General features: G+C 37.0%; 1 protein-coding gene across 1 annotated transcript; it reads left to right on the top strand.

Moving 5' to 3' along the window:
- The first annotated feature begins 3,845 nt into the window (after positions 1-3,845).
- On the top strand, positions 3,846-22,141 carry SEM1 (SEM1 26S proteasome subunit). Its single transcript, XM_053714083.1, has 2 exons — positions 3,846-4,033; positions 22,044-22,141. Exons 1-2 carry the CDS (start codon positions 3,955-3,957, stop codon positions 22,139-22,141), a joined length of 177 nt encoding a protein of 58 aa, XP_053570058.1. The 5' UTR covers positions 3,846-3,954.
- Positions 22,142-23,102: the final 961 nt, after the last annotated feature.

Here is a 23,102-nt window from a genome sequence, read left to right as displayed (position 1 = left end):
TTACTCCTATTATCAAATTTGATTCAATCTCTTGGTATCTTTATTTGAAATGCAAGAATGTAAGTTTAGATGTCGGCCCATTTCTGGTGAACAACTTGGGTTGTCCTTGCTGATTGGTGGATAAATTAATCCACTAATAAAAAAGTGCTGTCCATAGTTCTGAACCAAAAAACCCTTAGATGTCTTCTTTTTCAAATAAAGATAGCAAGAGAACGAAGAAAAAATGATAATAGGAGTAAATTAGAAAGTTGCTTAAAATTGCATGCTCTATCTGAATCACAAAAGAAAAAAATTGGGTTCAGTGTCCCTTTAAGAGTGGAGTGGTATTTTGCGTTTTCGCTATAGCGAAAACTCTGCTAGGATTTTAATTGTTTGCGCTAGTCGGATTGCACTCGTATTAAAAGTTGAAAGTAAACTGTTTTTTCTCCAATGGTAACCAAAATCACGCTTAAAGTCGAAATTCAAAAATTTAAATCGCATTCCCCCATAGAAGTCAATGGAGAAAAAAAGTTGGAAAAAAAAACTAACACCCACCTCGTGCAAACACCATGACATATTCTCATTAGCGCAACCCCGACATGAAATATGAATATTTCATATTCCAATGTTCTATACGTAACGGAATATGTTATATTTATTCATAAATAAATATTTCTACATATATCTGATATTTATTTAAACAAATATATATTTATACCTATATATATTTATAGATGATTATATATAGGAATATCTATTTATAAATACATAGAACATATTCAGCTATGTGCAGAACATTGGAATGTGAAATATTTACAGTAAATACATAGTTAAAACCTTTATTAAATGTGAATATTGCATAAATATGCTTTTACATGTTTCATCTACTTAACGGGAAAAGGCTCCAATGCACTTACATACGGTATATGTCTATATATGTGTACATATATATTTGTTTTTTTATGTGTATATATGTCTGTAAATACACAAATACACATATAAATACATTAATACATATGTACACACACACACATATATATATATATATATATATTTTTTTTAAAGTAAAAGCACCACACAGATAATCTAATTTCTACTGCTATACAAAGGGGATCCCCATTATACCTATAGTTCAATTTTGGACTCCAAATTCAATGGGACTTACTTTGCCTAATTTTTAGATGGCATAATTCAATGGGCCCCTTGCGATAATTTGTGTAGACATTATTAGATATGTATATCTGCTTTTTTTTTCTAACACACGAGATCTAAAATTTTTAACCCCTACAACTTTTTAATGCAATATTTTATATTAGACTTATTATAAGTGTATCTGTACTTTGTAATGTATTTTTGGTGTGTTTTGCAACACTTTTTGGTTTAGGAAAACAGTAAAAGTGAAAGTAAAGTTAGTCCCTTTCGAACAGATTATTTTATTCCACTCGCTAACTTCATTTTAATCATTTAGAGAGTCGAAAAAATGTAATAATTCTGGCGATAACTTTGATTACAGCTACATTTACCAAAAACGACGAATGAAAATCATATTATTTTGCACAAAGACTGTTACTCAGGATCGCAAACCAGGTAAGTTTACTTTCACTTTAACCACAGCTCTGAGAGCGCAGTAAGGATTTTAGCGTAACTTGTAATCGGAGTGCAAACGATCATGAAAACCCTCGCGAAATCGTTTGCACCTCACTTGTAATCTAGCCCTAAATAGTTTTTGCAAAAAGGAGAACATTTTACAGTGTGGCTCATGTGTAATGAAAGGGCAATAAAAACATCAACATGTATTTGAAGTGCATACCCAATAAAATGCAAAAGTTATGTCTGTATGAAAGGGATATACTAGGGCTAGAGTATACTTTGCATGAAAACGGTTAAATTTAAACTTTAAAGGGACAGTCTACACAAGAATTTTTATTGTTTAAAAAGATAGATAATCCCTTTATTACCCACTAGTCCTAAAGCCCGTTCACACGGGCCGTGTGGTTTATTTTTATATTCTCTCTCTCTCTGTGCCCTATCTCTCTCTCTACCCTCTTTCTCCCCCCTGTCTCTCTCTCTCTCCCCCCTGTCTCTCTCACTCTATCCCCCCTGTCTCTCTCACTCTCACTCCCCTGTCTCACTCTCACTCCCCTGTCTCTCTCTCACTCCCCTGACTCTCTCTCCTCCCCCCTGTCTCTCTCTCTCCCCTGTCTGTCTCTCTCTCTCCCCTCTCTCTCTCTCCCCCCCCTGTCTCTCTCTCTCCCCCCCCTGTCTCTCTCACCCTCTCCCCTGTCTCCCTCTCCCCTGTCTCTCTCACCCTCTCCCCTGTCTCTCTCACCCTCTCCCCTGTCTCCCTCTCCCCTGTCTCTCTCTCCCCTGTCTCTCTCTCCCTCTCCCCTGTCTCTCTCTCCCTTGTCCCCCTGTCTCCCTCTCCCCTGTCTCCCTCTCCCCTGTCTCCCTCTCCCCTGTCTCCCTCTCCACTGTCTCCCTCTCCCCTGTCTCCCTCTCCCCTGTCTCCCTCTCCCCTGTCTCCCTCTCCCCTGTCTCTCTCACCCTCTCCCCTGTCTCCCTCTCCCCTGTCTCTCTCTCCCTCTCCCCTGTCTCCCTCTCCCCTGTCTCCCTCTCCCCTGTCTCCCTCTCTCTGATCAGCTGCTTTCAACGGCTATTTGCTAAGTGGGTTGTCAACGGCTAGTGCGAGGGTGTGATAGGCGGCTAGGCTAGTTGCGTGCGCATGGGTTCGCGTGTGCGTGCGCATTGTGTGATAGGCTAGTAGGCTAAGTGGGTTGTCAACGGCTAGTGCGAGGGTGTGATAGGCGGCTAGGGTTCGCGTGCGCGTGCTCAAATCAGTTTTGTGAGTGTGCGTGCGCAGCAAGGGGGGTCAAAGTGCTAACAAACATGCTAAGTGGGTGGAAGAGTGCGCGCGTGCGAAGTATCAACAGCTGGCCAAGGGTGCGCGTGCGATCAGCGGCAAGAGTTTGTCTGAACTGCGCATGACGGCTTCAGACAAACTCTTGTCTTTTATAATATAGGATTCCACAGTTTTGCATAACCAACACAGTTATATTAATACTTGTTTTACATCTGTGATTACCTTGTATAAAAGCCTTTGTAGACTGCCCCCTTATCTCAGTGCTTTTGACAGACGTGCAGTTTATGCAATTTAGTGCAGACTCCTAAATAACTCCACGGGAGTGAGCACAATGTTGTCTATATAACACACATGAACTAATACCGTCTAACTGTGAAAAACTTTCAAAATGCTCTGAGCTAAAAGGCGGTTTTCAACGGTTTAGAGATCAGTTTGAGCCTACCTAGGTTTAGCTTTTAAAAAATACCAAGGGAGCAAAGCAAATTTAATGATAAATATCAATTGGAAAGTTGATTAAAATGTCATGCCTTATCTGAATCATGATAGTTTAATTCTGACTAGAGTCTGTCTCTTCAACTATAGACATGCTTGTGAAGAAAAAAAATAAGCCACAAAAAAATGTTTACTCGGCCCGGAAAACTACGTTTACTAAGAAAAAAAATGAGCATACCGTGTTTTACTGCAACTCATTATCTGTAATCTTTTATGCCATTCTGATATTTCATAAAAAGTGTTTTGTTACATGTTAACATGCTGCCTTTTGTTATTGTTTACACTAGGACCGTAAAAACAAGCCGCTTCGTCTGTGACAATCTTCCACGTTAAAAATCAGAAACAAGTTAATTATAAATCCCGCGCATGCGCTCATGATGGAACTAGAAAAGTCTCGCGTTACCTGTGCTGTAAAACTACGAGTTTTACTTTTTTTCTTATGTTTCCTGTTCTGCGCTAGCTTAGTCTGTTTTGCAAAACTGCGCTTGCGCAGAACAAACGCTGCTGTAGGTTCTGGCTCGCTTGCTTTACGTTGTGTACATGCGTAGTCGTTACTTGGTCAGCATATTGTCTGATTAAGTCTGAAGCACTTAGTTTTCAGCAGTTTTAGTCCCGTTAGTAGGATGTCTTCTGATAAGAAGCCGCAAGTGGATTTGGGACTGCTAGAAGAAGATGATGAGTTTGAAGAGTTTCCAGCGGAAGGTAAATAAAATATTAAAGTGATCAGGAAATCGTGAGGCCTTGCGTCATTGTGAGGTCTTTTACCTGGGCCTAGTGAACTCAGTACCAAGTAGTTGGCCTGGTATGACTCAGTATGACTGGAGACATGATTCTGGTTATGTTCTTGCTTCATTTGCTTTAGTTTATTACAACCCTGGATCCACCAAAGGATTAGCGCCTGTACCTAACGTGTCTGATGGCTTAAACACTATTAAACGCTATGAAATATTTTGTCATACACAATTATTTTAATGCAAATATGGCTAGATAAACTTTAGTGCTCATGACAATATCTTGGATTTTATTTATCTGTTGTCATTAAGGGAGCATTGTGTTTTAAAAGTTAGAACACGTCTTGCTGGTAATGTTACAGTATAAGTTAAAGGGGCAGTCTACTTTTTTGTTGTTGTTCTCCAGCATTGCATAACCAACATTGCTACATTAATATACTTTAGAACCACCAGGCCATCCCTTATCTCAGTGCTTTTTAAGTCTTGCACACCAGCTAGACAGTGCTCTTTCATGTGTGCAAAATAGATTAACATTGTGCTCACTCTCGTGGAGTGGAAGAACCAGCACTGATTGGCTAAAATGCGAGATTGCAAAAAGCACCGAAAAAGGGGCAGTGTGCAGTGGCATAGATACAGGTAAAAAGTATATTAATATAACAGTGTTGGTTATGGTAACAAAGGGTTTATATATCTTTTTAAACAAAAACAATTTTCAGGTAGACTGTCCATTTTAAAGAAAGCTATTGTGTGGATTTGGGCTATAAACCCCTTCAGTACATGGAATTTCGGAGGAAAACAACCAAAATACCCGAGAATTGTTAGCATTTTTGCTATCACTCAATTTAAACAGAAATAGAGCCTTGTGTGTGTATTATTATTATCAGGTATTTGTAGAGCGCCAACAGATTCCGCAGCGCTGAATATATGTATGTGTGTGTGTGTATATATATATATATATATATATATATATATATATATATATATATATATATATATATATATATATATATAATTTTTTTTTTTTTTTTTTATTTTTTTTTAAGTAATTTTTAATTCCAAAGTTTAAAATCACATGACGTTTTGAAACCGGTCCAGGTTCCTTTATCAAATTTTGTAAAACAGGTCCCAATTCAAGCAAAACAGTTGATAGCCCTTAATTCATTCACACAATAAATACGGTTACCAATCATAGTCTTTACCCAACACAGGTGTGCCGATCCCGCAGCTCACATGCGCGGCTACCGCTGTCCCATATTACTGACGTCGTCATTACGCATTGTGACCTGATCGTCAGTGAATGGGAGTTTAGGCAGAAAGAATTTTGACAGCTGTCAAAGGTAATAGCAAGTCAGATCTATGCTTAAAGGGACATAAAACAGGTTGAGATCTGTGCATATCCTAAAAGGGCTAATTAATTAAAAATAGGTTACACAAAAAAATTGTTTAAAAATTGCTGGCAAGTATTTTAATATAATTTTCAAAAATAAGCAAAATTAATTACATAGCTAAGCTGCCTAGAGCAGCCAACTCCACCCCTCCCCCCTTATCAGTGTTTAGACACAGGCATTGTATTTCAACTGAGTTCACATCTTCTAGGCATGCTCCAGCAGATAATCCCTATGCACTTTTACATTCTACCAAAATAACAATAGATATAGATACAGCCATAGAAGGAAATGTGTGGGATGAGTTAGAGCTTTACAATACAGAAACTAAAAAGAAAGGGTTAATGGTGAGGCACTGCAGTATAAATTTGCAGGTAAAGTTATTAAAGTACATATTACATTTTGTCTCTATCCCAACTTGTTTTATGTCCCTTTAAGCTAAGCGATGCATCTCATATTGATAGCTCCAGATGCATTACAACAGAGCATAATATGTACCATATACATTCTACTAACATCATAGTATCGTGAAGGATTAGCACCAATTTATATAGTGAAAACATTCACTGCATTGATGGACACTTCATGTACCTATTGGAGTATGGTGGTAGAACAGAGATTACCAACCTAACACCCTGGTCATTGGATCCAGTGTCTGTGTCTACTTAGTGATATATCTATACCGTCCTAGCAATGAAACCACTATCCTAGACTAGTTAAGTCCCAATCCAATATTATCAATCTATCCTTTAGTGATAGAAAGGGCTAAAATCCAGTTCTGTGTTCAATCCTCTCGTATCCAGAGTGTAGATCCATCTGGTCTCCATTTGCAGTAGCCTTTGTGCTCTATTGCCTCTCCTTTGCATCGGGGGTACATGGTCTATCAACATGGTTTCCAGACTGGATACATTGTGTTTGTACTCTGAGAAATGGCGTGCCACAGGCTGTTCAGAGTCACTACTTTTGATGGCTTCCCTGATAGCATATCTGTGGTTTGCCATCCTTTCTCTAAAAGTCACAGTCTTGCCAACATAGACTAAGGAACACGTACACATGAGGATATATATCATGGTCACTGGTACACGTTAGCCTATGATGTATCTTAAACATTTTTAAACGTGGCTTATGACTCTGAACAGCCTGTGGCACAACGTTTCTCGGCGTACAATGTATCCAAATGTGATCTAATATAAAAAAATCATTAACTTATTGACAAATTTTGGATTTCTCACTGAATCTATTTACATACCACGTGTGCAATCATAACACAAATGGTTCTAAAAGCTCTGGGATCCCCTTTTGTCAGAAATAGCAGACATGCATGGCTTTGCTATTGCTTTTTGGTAATAAGAAGCCTGCTAATTGCAGCTACGCACCACACTTCTGAAATGTCTGGCACTGAAGGGGTTAATTAGCTGGCAAGAGTAATAGTATTCTAGTGTAAGGATTACCCTCCCACCTGACACCTCCTTGATCCTACCGAATCACACTCCTCACTACTTGTCTGCCAGTATGACGTTTTAGGGCTTTTTTTTAAATTATCTTTCATTCAGAAGAGACAGCTTTGCAAACTGGGAAAGGCTAGGGGGCGGAGTTAAGAAAATCCCTTAGAACCAGTCACCAATCAGTGAGTTGCCGCTTTGCAGTGCTGCTCCACATTTAACTGTTCTCTTCAAATAGCACTTTACTCTGGATGCACTGTTTTAAGGAAAAACTACACAGTAAAGCCAGAGCAAAGCTTTGTTCGAGGAGAACTGTCTAATGTGGAGCAGTTCTGCAAAGTGTAAGTGCTAACGGTTCTTGCATGTGTACCATTCTTTCTGCAGTCATGCTGCATTTACTGCGATAACATCTCAGATAACAGCATGTTCTGCCTTGGGGGTCATATCAAATGAGTTTTTATTTTAATTAGTCAAAAATATGCATTTGATCAGAAATTCTGAAATGCAGATTGTGGTATAATTATAAAAAAAATAATTTTGTTATCCAAATAGTCATATGTAGAGACACTCCAGTCACCAGCAAAATTCTTTAAAAGACCTTTATTTTCATGGGTTGGGTCCAAAAAACAGAGAGACAACGTTTCAAGCCTGCAATAGGCTCTTAGTCATGTAGTCATTTCTGGATGTTCATTATTAATTTTGTTTCATTCTCTTGTTATAGTTTGTTAAAGGTGTAGCAATGCCCTACTGGGAGCTAGCTGAACACACAGGGTGAACCAATGGCTAGAGGCATAGATGTGCAGTCACCAATCAGCAGGTAGTTCCCAGTAGTGCATTGCTGCACCTGAGCCAACCTAGCATATCAGCAAAGGATACCAAGAGAACAAAGCAACTTAATAAAAGTAAATTGGAAAGTTGTTTTAAATTGCTTGATCTGTCTGAATGACATCATTTTTTTTCCTCTGTGATGTAGATCTATACATTAAACGACCCCAAAATACAGTACATTTGCATAATCAACAATGCAATAGAACTTAGTCTATTTCCACTCCCACTGCATCATGAGACCGCCATCAGCCAATCACAAATGCATATACATATATATTCTGTGATTTCTTGCACATGCTCATTAGGAGCTGGTAACTTAAAAAAGTGTAAATATAAAAAGACTGTGCACATTTTGTTAATGTAAGTAAATTGGAAAGTTGTTTAAAATTGCATGCTCTATCTGAATCATGACAATTGAATTGTGACTTCAGCGTCCCTTTAAGGAAATGAAAGACCCTGCCCTGAAGATCTTACAGTTTTGAAGATTATGGGTGAATAAGAAAGAAAGTGTAAGATTTGGTTGTTGGTCTTGGAGAAGGCTTTTTAGTTAAAGGGATACTAAACCCAAATTTTTTTATTTCATGATTTAGATAGAGCATGCAATTTTAAACAACTTTCTAATTTACTCCTATTATCAATTTCTTTTTCATTCTCTTGCTATATTTATTTAAAAAGCACAAATGTAAAGCTTAGGAGCCGGCCCATTTTAGGTTCAGCACCCTGGATAGCACTTGCTTGTTCGTGGCTACATTTAGCCACACGTTTTTTTTGTTTTGTTTTTTTTGTTTTTTTTTTAGTTGGTGATGAGAACTATTTATACATCAATAAAACACGTCCCTTAAGTTTGAGATTGTTGAGCAATGCAGTTCAGCACTGCATTGATCCTCTCAGTGCTTCACAACATCACCTACTAGCCATTTATTTGCTCTATTGTTTGGGGTACTAACATGGACACTGCACAAACTTTCTCTCCCTCCTTCCTTGTATTTTATCAGTGCAATTTAAAGTGAATATAAAGTTGAATGAATGAGTGCCTGGTTTTTAAAAATGCTATTAAAAACAGGGGCATTTTCATTCATTAAACTTTACATTGTGGCTTTTTTTTTTTTTTTTTTTTTTAAATGCTTACTTTTTTCTTTAGGAAACCCAGACTGGCGATCCTCCGCCCGCAGCTCCTCTGTACTTAGTACAGCAATGACGACACTGGCTTCCTCCAATCATGGTGTGCACCCCATAGGTGTTCAGCTCATGAGGCCACGCAATGATTGGAGGAAGCCGGTTTTGTGATTGATATGCTTAGTACAGCATTAGAAGCGGGCGGAGGATCGCCAGTCTGGGTTTCCTAAAGAAAAAGGTAAGTATTAAAAAAAACTACAACAAAAAAACGCTGCAATGTAAAGTTTTTAATGAATGAAAGTGCCCCTGTTTTTAATAGTATTTTTATAAACTGTGTACTTATTCATTCCGTTTTACATTCATTTTAAAGCAAAAGTGTGGGTGGCTCCGAGGGAAAAAAATGTCACTATGGCAGGAAAAAGTTAAAGACTGATTTTTAATTGCTTTATGGTCACTTGGGATCCCTGGTATGTGGGACTGTCGAGCAATTTTTTTATATTTATACCACAATCTGAATTTCAGAATTTCTGATAAAATGCATATTTTTGACTAATTTAAAATAAAAAACTAATTTGATATGAATTAACCCCTAAATGACCGTTATGTACTCTGTATGTCGCTGGTCGTTAATGTTTTTTCAGGTCTTATCAGTGCGGGTCTCGCCGCGAGCAACAGGACCACGCTATTATGTCCTGCTTTCCAGCTGCAGGCATGCTGAAATAGCACGGTCTTGTCGCTGGCGACGACACTGCACTATCCAAAATGCAATCCCCATTCAAAGACCAGCAACATACAGCCTACTTATATTTACTCTTCAATAAAGAATACAAAGAGAACGAAGCAAGTTAGATAATAGAAGTAAATTGGAAAGTTGTTTAAAATTGTGCTCACCACAGAAACATTTGCCAGCCTGGTGAGAATATAAAGGAGCTAGTTGGGGGCAGTGTAATACTTTCTCATATTATAACATATTATGCTATCTAAAGCACAAATAATTGCATAATTTAACATACATTTATTTATTAATACATTAATTAAAATACATTCAAAATGTTTAATATTAGCTAGTTTTAGATTAATATTGGCTAACATTTTAGCCAGGTGGTCAGTAAAATCAGCTGGGTGGTGCACCTGTTAAAAAGGTCTTGAGAAAACTACTCATTTTGAATCATGAATGTTTGATTTTGAGTACTTTACTATCCTTTTAAACATACAAAATAATGTTATATAATTCTGCACATAGTGCAGAATTATATAACATTATCTTAGCGCCAGCTTTATAAATCTAAAGCATTTCCTGATAAAAAAAAAATTATCCCAAAATTTGGACTCCGCTCAAAGTTCTGCTGAGCGGGTCTTGTTTTTCAAATGCACTTCTTGGGCGCGCTGTCTAGTCACAGTGCTCTGATCTGGTAGCGTGAGCAAGTTACATTCACTTCAATGCCTGTGACTAGACCGTGCGCCCGCGAAGCGCATTTGAAAAACAAGACCCACTCAGTAGAACCTTGAGCGGCGTCAAACTTTGGGATACAAAAATCAGGAAATGCTTTAGATTTATAAAGGTGCTGCTAAGATAATGTTATTTAATTCTGCACTATGTGCAGACTTATATAACATTATTTTGTATGTTTACTGTCCCTTTAATTCTGTTTGACATTGATAGTACAGGTGTCTTTTGCAATCCAAATTATTCCAGCATTCCTTTAGAGCATCCCGATAGCATCTAGAGATGCTAGTGTGTTTCACTTTTTTCCCTTTTTAAATACTCCCAAAGGTGTTCATTGGCCTTAAGGGCTGTGAAGTAAAGACCTCTAAATTAGTACTCCTTGCTCTTCCTCGCAGCTTGCATGTGTGTTGAATATCATTGGCCTGTTGGAAAATGAATTCTCTCTTAACACATTATTTAAGCCAGAAGTTATGGCATGCTTTTGCAGAATAGAGTGGTACTTCTCCTTGGTCAAAGTGTAGTTGATCTTCAAGTCTAGTGTAAGTCACCAAATCTAGAATAGGCAAGCTAAAACAGTCACTGACTCAGTCAGCAGTGGCAGTCATACGACCAAGTTCATTCTTATTGGTACAATGAGTTGACAGCTATAAGTATATGGAACCCCTGAGTAGAATGGCAGGATCATCATACTTAATATTAGGGATCTTAGACATATATTTATATGGTGAAAAGGGCATCTTTAGAGTTGCAGACCACCTAAAATAGCACTAATGCTTTCATATGTTTGCCATTGTATGACAATCGCCTTGCAGCTGGAAAGACTAATGAGCACTCATTTGAAAGAGAATGATTGCCATTTTCAAATGCGTAAGTAAAGAAATTACTGTTGCTTTATGAAACTTGGTGGATACTGGATACCTCAACCATTGATTTTCCCCCATTTGAATATGGTTATGTCTGGTGTCCTATGCATATTTCTTAAATTTTGGTGATAGCGTCTTATTTTAGAACAAGAGAACCCTAAAAGTGAACTAGAAGACAGGAAACTTAAATTCCTATGGCAAACATAAGATTCCTCGTTTGGAAACGTTTAATGGCCTCTTTAATTAGATCAGTGTTTTGTGTGTGTTTTTTTTTTTTTTTAAATGCTGTCTTGATATGATAAGGGCTTGTTAGGAGCCACAACCTCTATACTATACAGTAAATAATGTAAGTATGTAATTGCCATTTGTGGCCATACCTAGTTCCCTTGGAATCAGAAGGGCATATGGAGTCTATAATAGCTTACCTCCATCGAAAATATCTCTGCTGGTAGGGCAAGTGGTCAATGTTTCTTACAGTGGTGCGCTGTCTCCAAGGAAGGCAAGTGAACCCCTCTTTCAAGAGGGCTTTTCAAATGACGGGTCACTTTCCCTCTAGGTCACAGGGGGAAGATAAAAACTAAACCTCATTAGAGCCCCCCCCCCCCCCTTCTCCTTTGGCTGCTAATGCAACGGACTACCGGTTTTGCAGCACTTACATCTTTTAAAAGGACCAATTAGCCTCTATATCTTGTGCCCCTCTAGGTTGTGGGCTGACTGAGAGCCTTCCTCCACCACCTCTAGCATGAAGAGGTGCTCTCGCACATCATTGTTATTTGTGGAGCTAGTGCACTAAAAGTGGTGGTAAACTCTTCAGATAATGAAATGTGGCAACCAATGTATTATATAATTAAATTGCAAACCGCATTATTATTTTTAAGGAAGAGTACTTTTTTTTTTTTTTTTTTTAAATTGTTATATATTCTTGTCACTCCTAAGCCTTCCTTCGCCTCTCCACAGCTATCTCCAGCATTGTAGTGAGGTGTAAAGAAGCACCACCCGCTCTGCTCTTATTACACATGTGTGTAAAGATTTTCATAGAGCCGTACAGCTACACTTATTATTGACTGCTTATGGGGGAAAAATTAAAACAAAAAGGGGTACCAGCAGACGAGTGTGGGTAATAAGGACACATATGCATTCTGAAATAACACTTGCAGTTAAATAATGAGAAAAAAAAAAAAAAAAAATTCACTATTATACTAACCCCTTAACGACCACATCGCTGGTCTTTAAGGTTTTCTTGGGTATAATAGCGCGGAGCCTGCCACGAGCAGTGTGACCCTGCTATTATACCTTTCTGCTGTACACCGGATATAGAGCGGACTAGCCGCTGTGTGCGAGACTGTGCTATTAAAAATTCAATTCACATAGAAAGAGCAGCTAATGTAGGGTTGGACTTCATATTAAAGGGACACTGAACCCACATTTTTTTCTTTCGTGATTCAGATAGAGCATGTAATTTTAAGCAACTTTCTAATTTACTCCTATTATAAAATTTTCTTTATTCTCTTGGTATTTTTATTTGAAAAAACAAGAATGTAAGTTTAGATGCCGGCCCATTTTTGGGGAACAACCTGGGTTGTACTTGCTGATTGGTGGATAAATTCATCCACCAATAAACAAGGGCTGTCCAGTGTACTGAACCAAAAAATAGCTTAGATGCCTTCTTTTTCAAATAAAGATAGCAAGAGAATGAAGAAAAATTGATAAAAGGAGTAACTTATGAAGTTGCTTAAAATTGCATGCTCTATCTGAATCGCAAAATAAATAATTTGGGTTCAGTGTTCCTTTAACTAAAAAATAGTTCTGACAAGTTTTGCATCAATTTAAATGAACATTAAGCACTTTGAGATGGTAATATAAAATAAATTGTATATATAAAACAAAATCTGCAATATACTTTCATTATTTATTTTGTCTATTTTTTGTGTAATCCCTTTCTGAGATATTGAGCTTTTCAGTTCCTGTTAGAAATGGAAGTGCAGAACACTGTTTATATTCCACTCAGCCATTGGCTGCAAACTCTAGTGACCTATTTATAGCTGTCCCTAATTGGCCACAGCAGAGGAGGTAACCTACGTTACAACATGGTTGTTCCCATTGTTTTATAGACATTGAAACTTTACACTTATTTTGTCAATATTTAAACGGCTAATCTTTTCTTTAAATACATTATAGATAGAATTATGCATTCAGTGTTTAATATCCCTTTAAGAAAGCAAACACATCTGTGTAGGCCCCATGGGGGAAGGAATGTAGATGGCAAGTCTTTTGTTGTTTTCATTCAAGGCGTTATGTATGATAGTCACTCTAGAGTTTCTGGAGTGAAATTAGCACCATTTTTAGAGAGAGAAAAAACAGACTATTATGTATATTATAATATTTTCATTTTTTCCATTAAAGATTTTATGAAGGATTTAATTTTATGTTTTTTGTCCCTATTTAAAGGGGCAGTCTACACCAGAATATGTATTTATTGTTTTAAAAGATAGATAATCGCTTAATTACCCATTTCCTAGTTTTGCGTAACCAACACTGTTATATTGATAACATAATTTATGTAACTTACCTGATAAATTCATTTCTTTCATATTGGCAAGAGTCCATGAGCTAGTGACATATGGGATATACAATCCTACCAGGAAGGGTAAAGTTTCTCAAACCTCAAAGTGCCTATTAATACACCCCTCACCACACCCACAATTCAGTTTAACGAATAGCCAAGTAGTGGGGTGATAGAAAAAGGAGTAAAAAGCATCAAAAAAGAAACTGGAAATATAATTGTGCTTTATACAAAAAAACATAACCACCATAAAAAGGGTGGTCTCTTACCAATATATGAAAGAAGAAATTAATTTATCATGTAAGTTCTTACATAAATTGTTTTCTTTCATGTAATTGGCAAGAGTCCATGAGCTAGTGACGTATGGGATAGAAATACCCAAGATGTGGAACTCCACACAAGAGTCACTAGAGAGGGAGGGATACAATAAAAACAGCCATTTTCTGCTGAAAAAAATTAAATCCACAACCAAAAAAAATAAGTTTTTCTCATAAATGAAAGAAAAAAAAAACTTAAAACATAAGGAGAGGAATCAAACTGAAACAGCTGCCTGAAGAACTTTTCTACCAAAAACTGCTTCTGAAGAGGCAAATACATCAAAACTGTAGAATTTAGTAAATGTATGCAAAGACCAAGTCGCTGCTTTGCAAATCTGATCAACTGAAGCTTCATTCTTAAAAGCCCACAAAGTGGAGACTGATCTAGTAGAATGAGCTGTGATTCTCTGAGGCGGGGCCTGACCCGACTCCAAATAAGCCTTATGAACCAAAAGCTTTAACCAAGATGCCAAGATAATGGCATAAGCTTTCTGACCTTTCCTAGAACCAGAAAAGACAACAAATATACTAGAAGTCTTCCTGAAATCTTTAGTAGCTTCGACATTATATTTCAAAGCTCTTAAAACATCCAGAGAATGTAAGGATCTTTCCAAAGAATTCTTAGGATTAGGACTGAAAGAGGGGACAACAATGTCCTTATTAATGTTGTTAGAATTCACAACTTTAGGTAAAATTTTAAATGAAGTCCGTAAAACTGCCTTATCTTGATGAAAAATCAGAAAAGGTGACTTACAAGAAAGAGCAGATAATTCAGAAACTCTTCTAGCAGAAGAGAGAGCCAAAAGGAACAACACTTTCCAAGAAAGTAGTTTAATATCCAAAGAATGTACAGGCTCAAAAGGAGGAGCCTGTAAAGCTTTCAAAACCAAATTAAGACTCCAAGGAGGAGAGATTGATTTAATGACAGGCTTGATACGGACCAAAGCCTGAACAAAACAGTGAATATCAGGAAGCTTGGCAATCTTTCTGTGAAATAAAACAGAAAGTGCAGAGATTTTGTCCCTTCAAGGAACTTGTAGATAAAACTTTATCCAAACCATCCCGAAGAAACTGTAAAATTCTAGGAATTCTAAAAGAACACCATGAAACATAAGTCTTCCAAACTCGATAATAAATCTTCCTAGAAACAGATTTATGAGCCTGTAACATAGTATCAATCACTGAGTCAGCGAAACCTCTATGACTAAGCACTAAGCGTTCAATTTCCATACCTTCAAATTTAACAATTTGAGATCCTGATGGAAAAACGGTCCTTGAGACAGAAGGTCTGGTCTTAAAGGAAGTGGCTATGGTTGACAACTGGACATCCGAACAAGGTCCACATACCAGAACCTGTGTGGCCATGCTGGAGCTACCAGAAACACAAACAAATGTTCCATGATGATTTTGGAGATCTCTCTTGGAAGAAGAACTAGAGGCGGAGAGATATAAACAGGTTGGTAAAACCAAGGAACTGCTAACGCATCCACCAACTCCGCCTGAAGATCCCTGGACAGGTACCTGGGAAGTTTCTTGTTTAGATGAGAAGCCATCAGATCTATTTCTGGAAGAGCCCACATTTGAACAATCTTAAAAAAAACACATCTGGATGGAGAGACCACTCCCCCGGATGTAAAGTCTGACGGCTGAGATAATCAACTTCCCAATTGTCTATACCTGGAATATGTACCGCAGAAATTAGACAAGAGCTGGATTCCGCCCAAGCAAGTATCCGAGATACTTCTTTGATAGCTAGGGGACTGTGAGTCCCGCCCTGATGATTGACATATGCTACAGTTGTGACATTGTCTGAAAACAAATGGTTCTCTCTTCAACAGGCCAAACCTGAAGAGCCCTGAAAATAGCACGGAGTTCCAAAATATTGATTGGTAACCTCTCCTCTTGAGAATTCCAAACCCCTTGTGCTGTCAGAGTTCACCAGACAGCTCCCCAACCTGAAAGACTTACATCTGTTGTGATTACTTTCCAGGTTGGACGAACAAAAGAGACCCCCTTGAATTATACGGTGGTGATGTAACCACCAAGTCAGAGAAAGTTGAACATTGGGGTTTAAGGATATTAATTGTGATATCTTTGTATAATCCCTGCACCATTGCTTCAGCATTCAAAGCTGGAGAGGTCTCATATGAAAACATGCAAAGCGGATCGCGTCCGATGCTGCAGTCATGAGACCTAAAACTTCCATGCTTTCAGCCACTGAAGTTAACGACCTGAAGTTAACGATTGAGACTGAAGGTTCTGACAAGCTGAACCCCATTTTATTCGTCTCTTGTCTGTTAGAGACAGACATGGACACTGAATCTATCTGGAAACCTTAAAAGGTGACCCTTGTCTGAGGAATCAAGGAACTTTTTGGTAAATTGATCCTCCAACCATGTCTTTGAGGAAACCACACTAGTTGATTTGTGTGAGATTCGGCAAAATGTAAAGACTGAGCTAGTACCAAGATATCGTCCAAATAAGGAAACGCCGCAATACCCTGTTCTCTGATTACAGAGAGTAGGGCACCGAGAACTTTTGAAAAAATTATTGGAGCTGTTGCTAGGCCAAATGGAAGAGCGACAAATTGGTAATGCTTGTCTAGAAAAGAGAATCTCAGAAACCGATAGTGGTCTGGATGAATCGGAATATGAAGATATGCATCCTGTAAGTCTATTGTGGACATATAATGACCTTGCTGAACAAAAGGCAGAATAGTCCTTATAGTCACCATTTTGAAAGTTGGCACTCTTACAAAACGGTTCAAAATTTTCAGATCCAGAACTGGCCTGAAAGAATTTTCTTTCTTTGGGACAATGAATAGATTTGAATAAAACCCCAGACCCTATTCCTGAAACGGAACTGGTATAATTACCCCTGAAAGCTCTAGATCTGAAGCACACTTCAGAAAAGCCTGAGCCTTCACTGGGTTTGCTGGAACGCGTGAGAGGAAAAAAATCTTCTCACAGGAGGTCTTACTCTGAATCCTAGTCGATACCCTTGAGAGACAATGCTCAGAATCCATTGATTTTGGACAGAATCTGCCCAAATGTTTTGGAATTTTTTTTTATTTGCCCCCCACCAGCTGAGCTGAAATGAGGGCCGCAACTTCATGCAGACTTGGGGGCTGGCTTTGGTTTCTTAAAAGGCTTGGATTTTTTCCAACTTGAAGAGGGTTTCCAATTGGAACCAGATTCTTTGGGGGAATGATTGACTTTCTGTTCCTTATTCTGTTGAAAAGAACGAAAACGATTAGAAACCTTAGATTTACCCTTAGATCTTTTATCCTGAGGTAAAAAAAAACTCCCCCCAGTAACATTTGAAATAATTGAATCCAACTGAGAACCAAATAAATTGTTACCTGGGAAAGAAAGAGATAGTAATCTAGACTTAGATACTATGTCAGCATTCCAATATTTAAGCCACAAAGCTCTTCTAGCTAAGATAGCTAAAGACATAGATTTAACATCAATTTTGATGATATCAAAAACATCACAGATAAAATGATTAGCATGTTGAAGCAAGTGAACAATGCTAGACAAATCGGGATCTGTTTCCTGTTGCGCTAAGCTTTCCAACCAAAAAGTTGATGCAGCTGCAACATCAGCCATAGAAATGGCAGGCCTGAGAAGATAGCCAGAATATAAATAAACTTTCCTTATACAAGATTCAAGTTTCCTATCTAAAGGGTCCTTAAAGGAAGTAGTAAGTTTGGCAAGAGTAGTGAGAGCCCCATCAACCTTGGGGATTTTTTCCCAAAACTCTAATCTAATTGCTGGCAAGGGATACAACTGTTTAAACCTAACAGAAGGAATAAAAGAAGTACCCGGCCTATTCCATTCCTTTGAAATCATATCGGAAATAGCATCAGGAACTGAAAAAACCTCTGGAGTAACCACAGGAGGTTTATAAACGGAATTTAAACGTTTACTAGTTTTAATGTCGAGGACTAGTTTCCTCAATATCCAAAGTAATCAACACCTCTTTTAACAAGAATGAATATACTCCATCTTAAAGAGATAAGTAGATTTGTCAGTGTCAATATCTGATGTAGGATCTTCTGAATCAGATCCTCATCAGAGGAGGATAATTCAGTATGTTGTCGGTCATTTGAAATTGCCTTAACTTTATGAGACCTTTTACGTTTATTAGAAGGTGGAATAGCAGACAAAGCCTTCTGAATCGCATCAGCAATAAAATATTTTATATTCACAGGGATATCATGTACATTAGATGTTGAAGGAACAACAAGCATTGCACTAGTACTGATGGATACATTCCCTGCATGTAAAATCTTATCATGACAACTGTTACATACTACCGCTGGAGATATAATTTCTACTAATATACAACAGATACACTTATCTTTGGTAGTACTGTTATCTGGCAGCAGGAATCCAACAGTGGTTTCTGAGACAGGATCAGATTGAGACATCTTGCAAATGTAAGAGAAAAAAACAACATATAAAGCAAAATGATCAATTTCCTTATATGGCAGTTTCGGGAATGGGGAAAAAAAAATTTTTTTTGTCGCTGACAACATCCGGATATAACGCAACTCGAACCTAGCGTCAACTAAGACGCCGGAAATGGCGAATTTGCGCCAACGAACGTACCTTTGCGCCAGTGTTAATTTCGTTGACTAAAACTAGACTAAAATGACTATACAACTAAAGAGATTCTGATGACTAAAATACGACTAAAACGACATTTTAGTCAAGACGATGACTAAAACTAAATCAAAAGACTATGACTAAAACTAAATCAAAATTTGCTGACAAAAAAAAACATTTTATGCAAGTTGTTTTAATCAATCCATATCCAATTACTGCTCTTTTGTAAAATTTACAAAACTTAATTTTATTAAATTTTAAGATAAACACGTTATATACCACAACAGTTAAATCTGTTTAAAACCTTAATACCATAAATAAAAACAGGTTAATAAACCTTTACTCCAGGAGTATATAATGAGTTTGGAAGTTCTAGAGCTAATATCGTTGCCGAAAATGTTTCGAATCTGTGAACAAACAATTGATTCTTCCTATAGAAATATGCAAAACCCACGAGTATGGGTTTAAATTATGCTGTGCCTGTGCTAGCTGCAGAAACTTTTTGTTGTGTTGAGTTACTTGATACTTGTTTTAATTGTTAACAGAGAACTGTTAAAGTTTTTATATTGGGTAATATGTTCAATACAGCCAATACAGTTTACAGTTAGTTTTTTTTTATATTTTATAGTTGCACTTCTGTTTGTTTATGAAACTTGGTTTTATTTAATTTTAAGTTTAATAAAGATGTTACATATCGCAACGGCTAAATCTGTGTCTGTATTGCATGTTTAAACCTTAATACCATAAATATTAACAGGTCTTATGTTTACTCCTGGAGTATATAATCAGTTTGCAAATTTTAGAGAAATGCTTAAATAATGCATTACACTTTAACTAAACCCCTTAGATTTTAGTCGACTAAAATCTAGTGGAGATTTAGTCGACTAAAATCTAGTGAAGATTCAATCGACTAAAACTAGACTAAAACTAAAACAATTCAGATGACTAAAATACGACTAAAACTAAAATGGCATTTTAGTCAAAAGACTAAAACTAAGACTAAATTGAAATTTGCCGTCAAAATTAACACTGCTTTGCGCAAAAAAATTATCGCGCCAAGAATGACGCAATATATATTAGCATTTTGCGGCCTTGCGATCCTAATTTATTCCCGCGGAAATTAAAGAAAACATTAAATTTTGAAGAAAAGACTATACCCCAGGTAAGAAAAAAATAACTTCCTAAATATGTTTCCCCCGATTTTGAAACTGATAGTCTCCAAAAGGAAATCTACAATACATATATTTAGAACTTTTCATTAAAGGGACAGTCTACACCAGAATTGTTATTGTTTTAAAAGATAGATAATCCCTTGTTTACCCATTCCCTAGTTTTGCATAACCAACAAAGTTATATTTATATATTTTTTACCTCTGTGATTATCTTGTATCTAAGCCTCTGCAGACTGCCCCTTTATTTCAGTTATTTTGACAGACTTGCAGTTTAGCCAATCAGTGATGGCTCCCAGGTAACTTCACGAGCACAGTGTTATCTATATGAAATACGTGAACTAACACCCTCTAGTGGTGAAAAACCTGTTAAAATGCATTCTTAAGAGGCGGCCTTCAAGGTCTCAGAAATTAGCATATGAACCTCCTAGGTTAAGCTTTCAACTAAGAATACCAAGAGAACAAAGAAAAATTGGTGATAAAAGTAAATTGGAAAATTGTTTAAAATTACATGCCCTATCTGAATCGTGAAATTTTTTTTTTTTTTTTTTTTAGACTAGACTGTCCCTTTAATATATAAAGTGCCAAACCATAGCTGAGAGTGTCTTAAGTAATGAAAACATACTTTCCGAAAGACACCCATCCACATATAGCAGATATCCAAACCAGTACTGAAACAGTTATCAGTAGAGGTAATGGAATATGAGAGTATATCGTTGATCTGAAAAGGGAGGTAGGAGATTAATCTCTACAACCAATAACAGAGAACCTATGAAAAGATTTCCCGCGAGGAAAACCATAAAATTCAATACACATCCCTCTGACATTCACTGTACTCTGAGAGGAATCGGGCTTCAAAATGCTGAGAAGCGCATATCACAGAAGAAAATCAAGCACAAACTTACTTCGCCACCTCCATAGGAGACAAAGTTTGTAAAAACTGAATTGTGGGTCCCAAAGGCAGAACATAGAGTGATCTGAGATGTCATCGCAGAAAATGCAGCATGTCTGCAGAAAGAACAGGAGCTGTTAGCACTTTAACTTTTCAGTGCTGCACCATATTAGGCTGTTCTTTTTTAAACAGAGCTGTTCTCTGGCTTCATTGTATAAGTTTTTCTTAACACAGTGCATCCAGAGCAAAGTGCTGTTTGAAGACAACAGTCAAATATGCAGTAGTGCTGCAAAGCAGCAGTGCATTGATTCTTGTCTGGTTCTGAGATTTTTGCAAGCTCGTTCCCTAGCTTTTCACAGTCTGCAAAGCTGTTTTTCTCTGAATGTAAGATGTTTATATGAGCAATGCACCTTTTTTATTGCTACATTTCTATGTTAGATTAAGAGAAAAGGAAATAGATTTATTCAAGAGACATTTTACAATTGCTATTTTGTCTGCAGCTAATTTGCAATGCAATGTTCAACTACTGCACTAGATTATACAACTTTAAATATTGCTTTATTCTCCAGTTAACCAACACATTGCAATTGATCTGGTTCTTTAGTGTAACTGACAAATTTACAATTTTATTTTATTTAAAAATGACCTGCAGAAAAATTTTCACTAAAAAAATCTCATTGCAGAAAGTGAAAAAAAGTTCTGTCTCTGGGTTGTGGGTGTGGTGAGGGGTGTATTGATAGGCATTTTGAAGTTTGGGAAACTTTGCCCCTCCTGGTAGGATTGTATATCCCATACGTCACTAGCTCATGGACTCTTGCCAATTACATGAAATAAATACTTTTTACCTCTGTCATTACCTTGTATCTAAGCCTCTGCAAACTGCCCCTTATTTCAGTTCTTTTGACAGACTCGCATTTTAGCCAATCAGTGCTGGCTCCTAGGAACTCCACGTGTGTGAGCACAGTGTTATCTATATGAAACACATGAACTAACACCCTCTAGTGGTGAAAAACTGTCAAAATGCCCTGAGCTAAGAGGCGGCCTTCAAGGGTTTAGAAATTAGCATATGAACCTCCTAGATTTAGCTTTTAACCAAGAGAACAAAGCAAAATTGGTGATAGAAGTAAATTGGAAAATTGTTTAAAATGACTTGCCCTATCTGAATAATGAAAGTTTGTTTTGGACTAGACTGTCCCTTTAAGGTTCTTTATATTTCATAGAAACATAATGTATTAGTGCAATTTAATATTGGTACATTATGACTAGTTATAGGAACTACATTAACAGATGTGTTCTTCTATTGTGTGTTGTGGGGGGACTTGCTGAAACTGTTTCTTCTCCCCTAGACTGGACTGGTTTAGAAGAAGATGAAGATGCACATGTTTGGGAAGATAATTGGGATGACGATAATGTTGAAGATGATTTCTCTAATCAATTAAGGTAATTTCCTAACTTGAAACAGTTGTGTATTTAAACTATGATTTAATTATATTTTGATAATTAGGATAATTAAATTCTTAGTATATCTTTAATGTACTGTACATTGGTAGTTCTCTATCTTTTTTTTTTATTTTCTTTAGTTGCACTATTGGTCATCTTGTACTTAGCCTGAGTTAATGTTGTTTCCTTTTACTTTTCTGGGTTGCACTGCCTCAGACTTTTCACTGGTGGTTGTAGTAGTAATGATGATCACGTATATATTGCTAAGCAACAGGGAGCCCCTATAGCTTAAATAATTGATTCACCACATTAAACATCCCACATCTCCGTCTACTGGACTTTAAGGGTGGTCTGGACTCTAGCACCCCATGTATACTCCAAAATGAGACCAATAACCTCTGTTTTAAAAGAAGATAGCTATCTTATATTGATTATGGGAGCTGTGATAATCTGTATGAACAATATGCGCAAGGAGTCATGGGAATGAGCAGACTCATATTTAAAGCTGTCGCAGTTAATAGTAATTATGGCAGCACCAGATAGCCTCAAATACACACTGAGAGATATCTTTATAAAAGTGTCATAATAGCTAGCATTTTATGGTATGTAATACACATACATTATCAAAATGAGTTGTCACCTATCTCTGAAATTAGAATTTTGCATATTAGTTACCCATTTTATACTTTTCTATATATAGTGCAAGGTGATGCCAATTGAAAGAAAAAAAAATGAATTTTGTTATATTCTAATTCAAAATCTTATGGGTGAATTGATGCTACATGTGTAACAGTAGAACAATAAAATGCGCAAAGCGGACTCGAGTGCCGTAGTCAAAGAATCACATAAAGCACACACTATAGAAATTCACTTAAAATGTTTAATTAAATATTTGCAGTTAAAAACAAGTAAAAACATTCCATTTCCAGATGCTTAATACTCAATCTAATCCGCTTTCCCAGTCC

The sequence above is a fragment of the Bombina bombina genome, chromosome 5, assembly GCF_027579735.1.
Source record: "Bombina bombina isolate aBomBom1 chromosome 5, aBomBom1.pri, whole genome shotgun sequence".
NCBI classification, from domain to species: domain Eukaryota; kingdom Metazoa; phylum Chordata; class Amphibia; order Anura; family Bombinatoridae; genus Bombina; species Bombina bombina.
The sequence above is the reverse complement of the archived record's forward strand: the minus strand, read 5'-3'. Positions and strand labels throughout refer to the sequence as shown.

Bases quoted from the DNA above. Each gene is read 5' to 3' on its own strand.
- SEM1 (XM_053714083.1), top strand. From the start codon at position 3,955: ATGTCTTCTGATAAGAAGCCGCAAGTGGATTTGGGACTGCTAGAAGAA. The intron at 4,034-22,043 runs GTAAATAAAATA...CTTCTCCCCTAG, and splicing joins TGAAGAGTTTCCAGCGGAAG to ACTGGACTGGTTTAGAAGAA.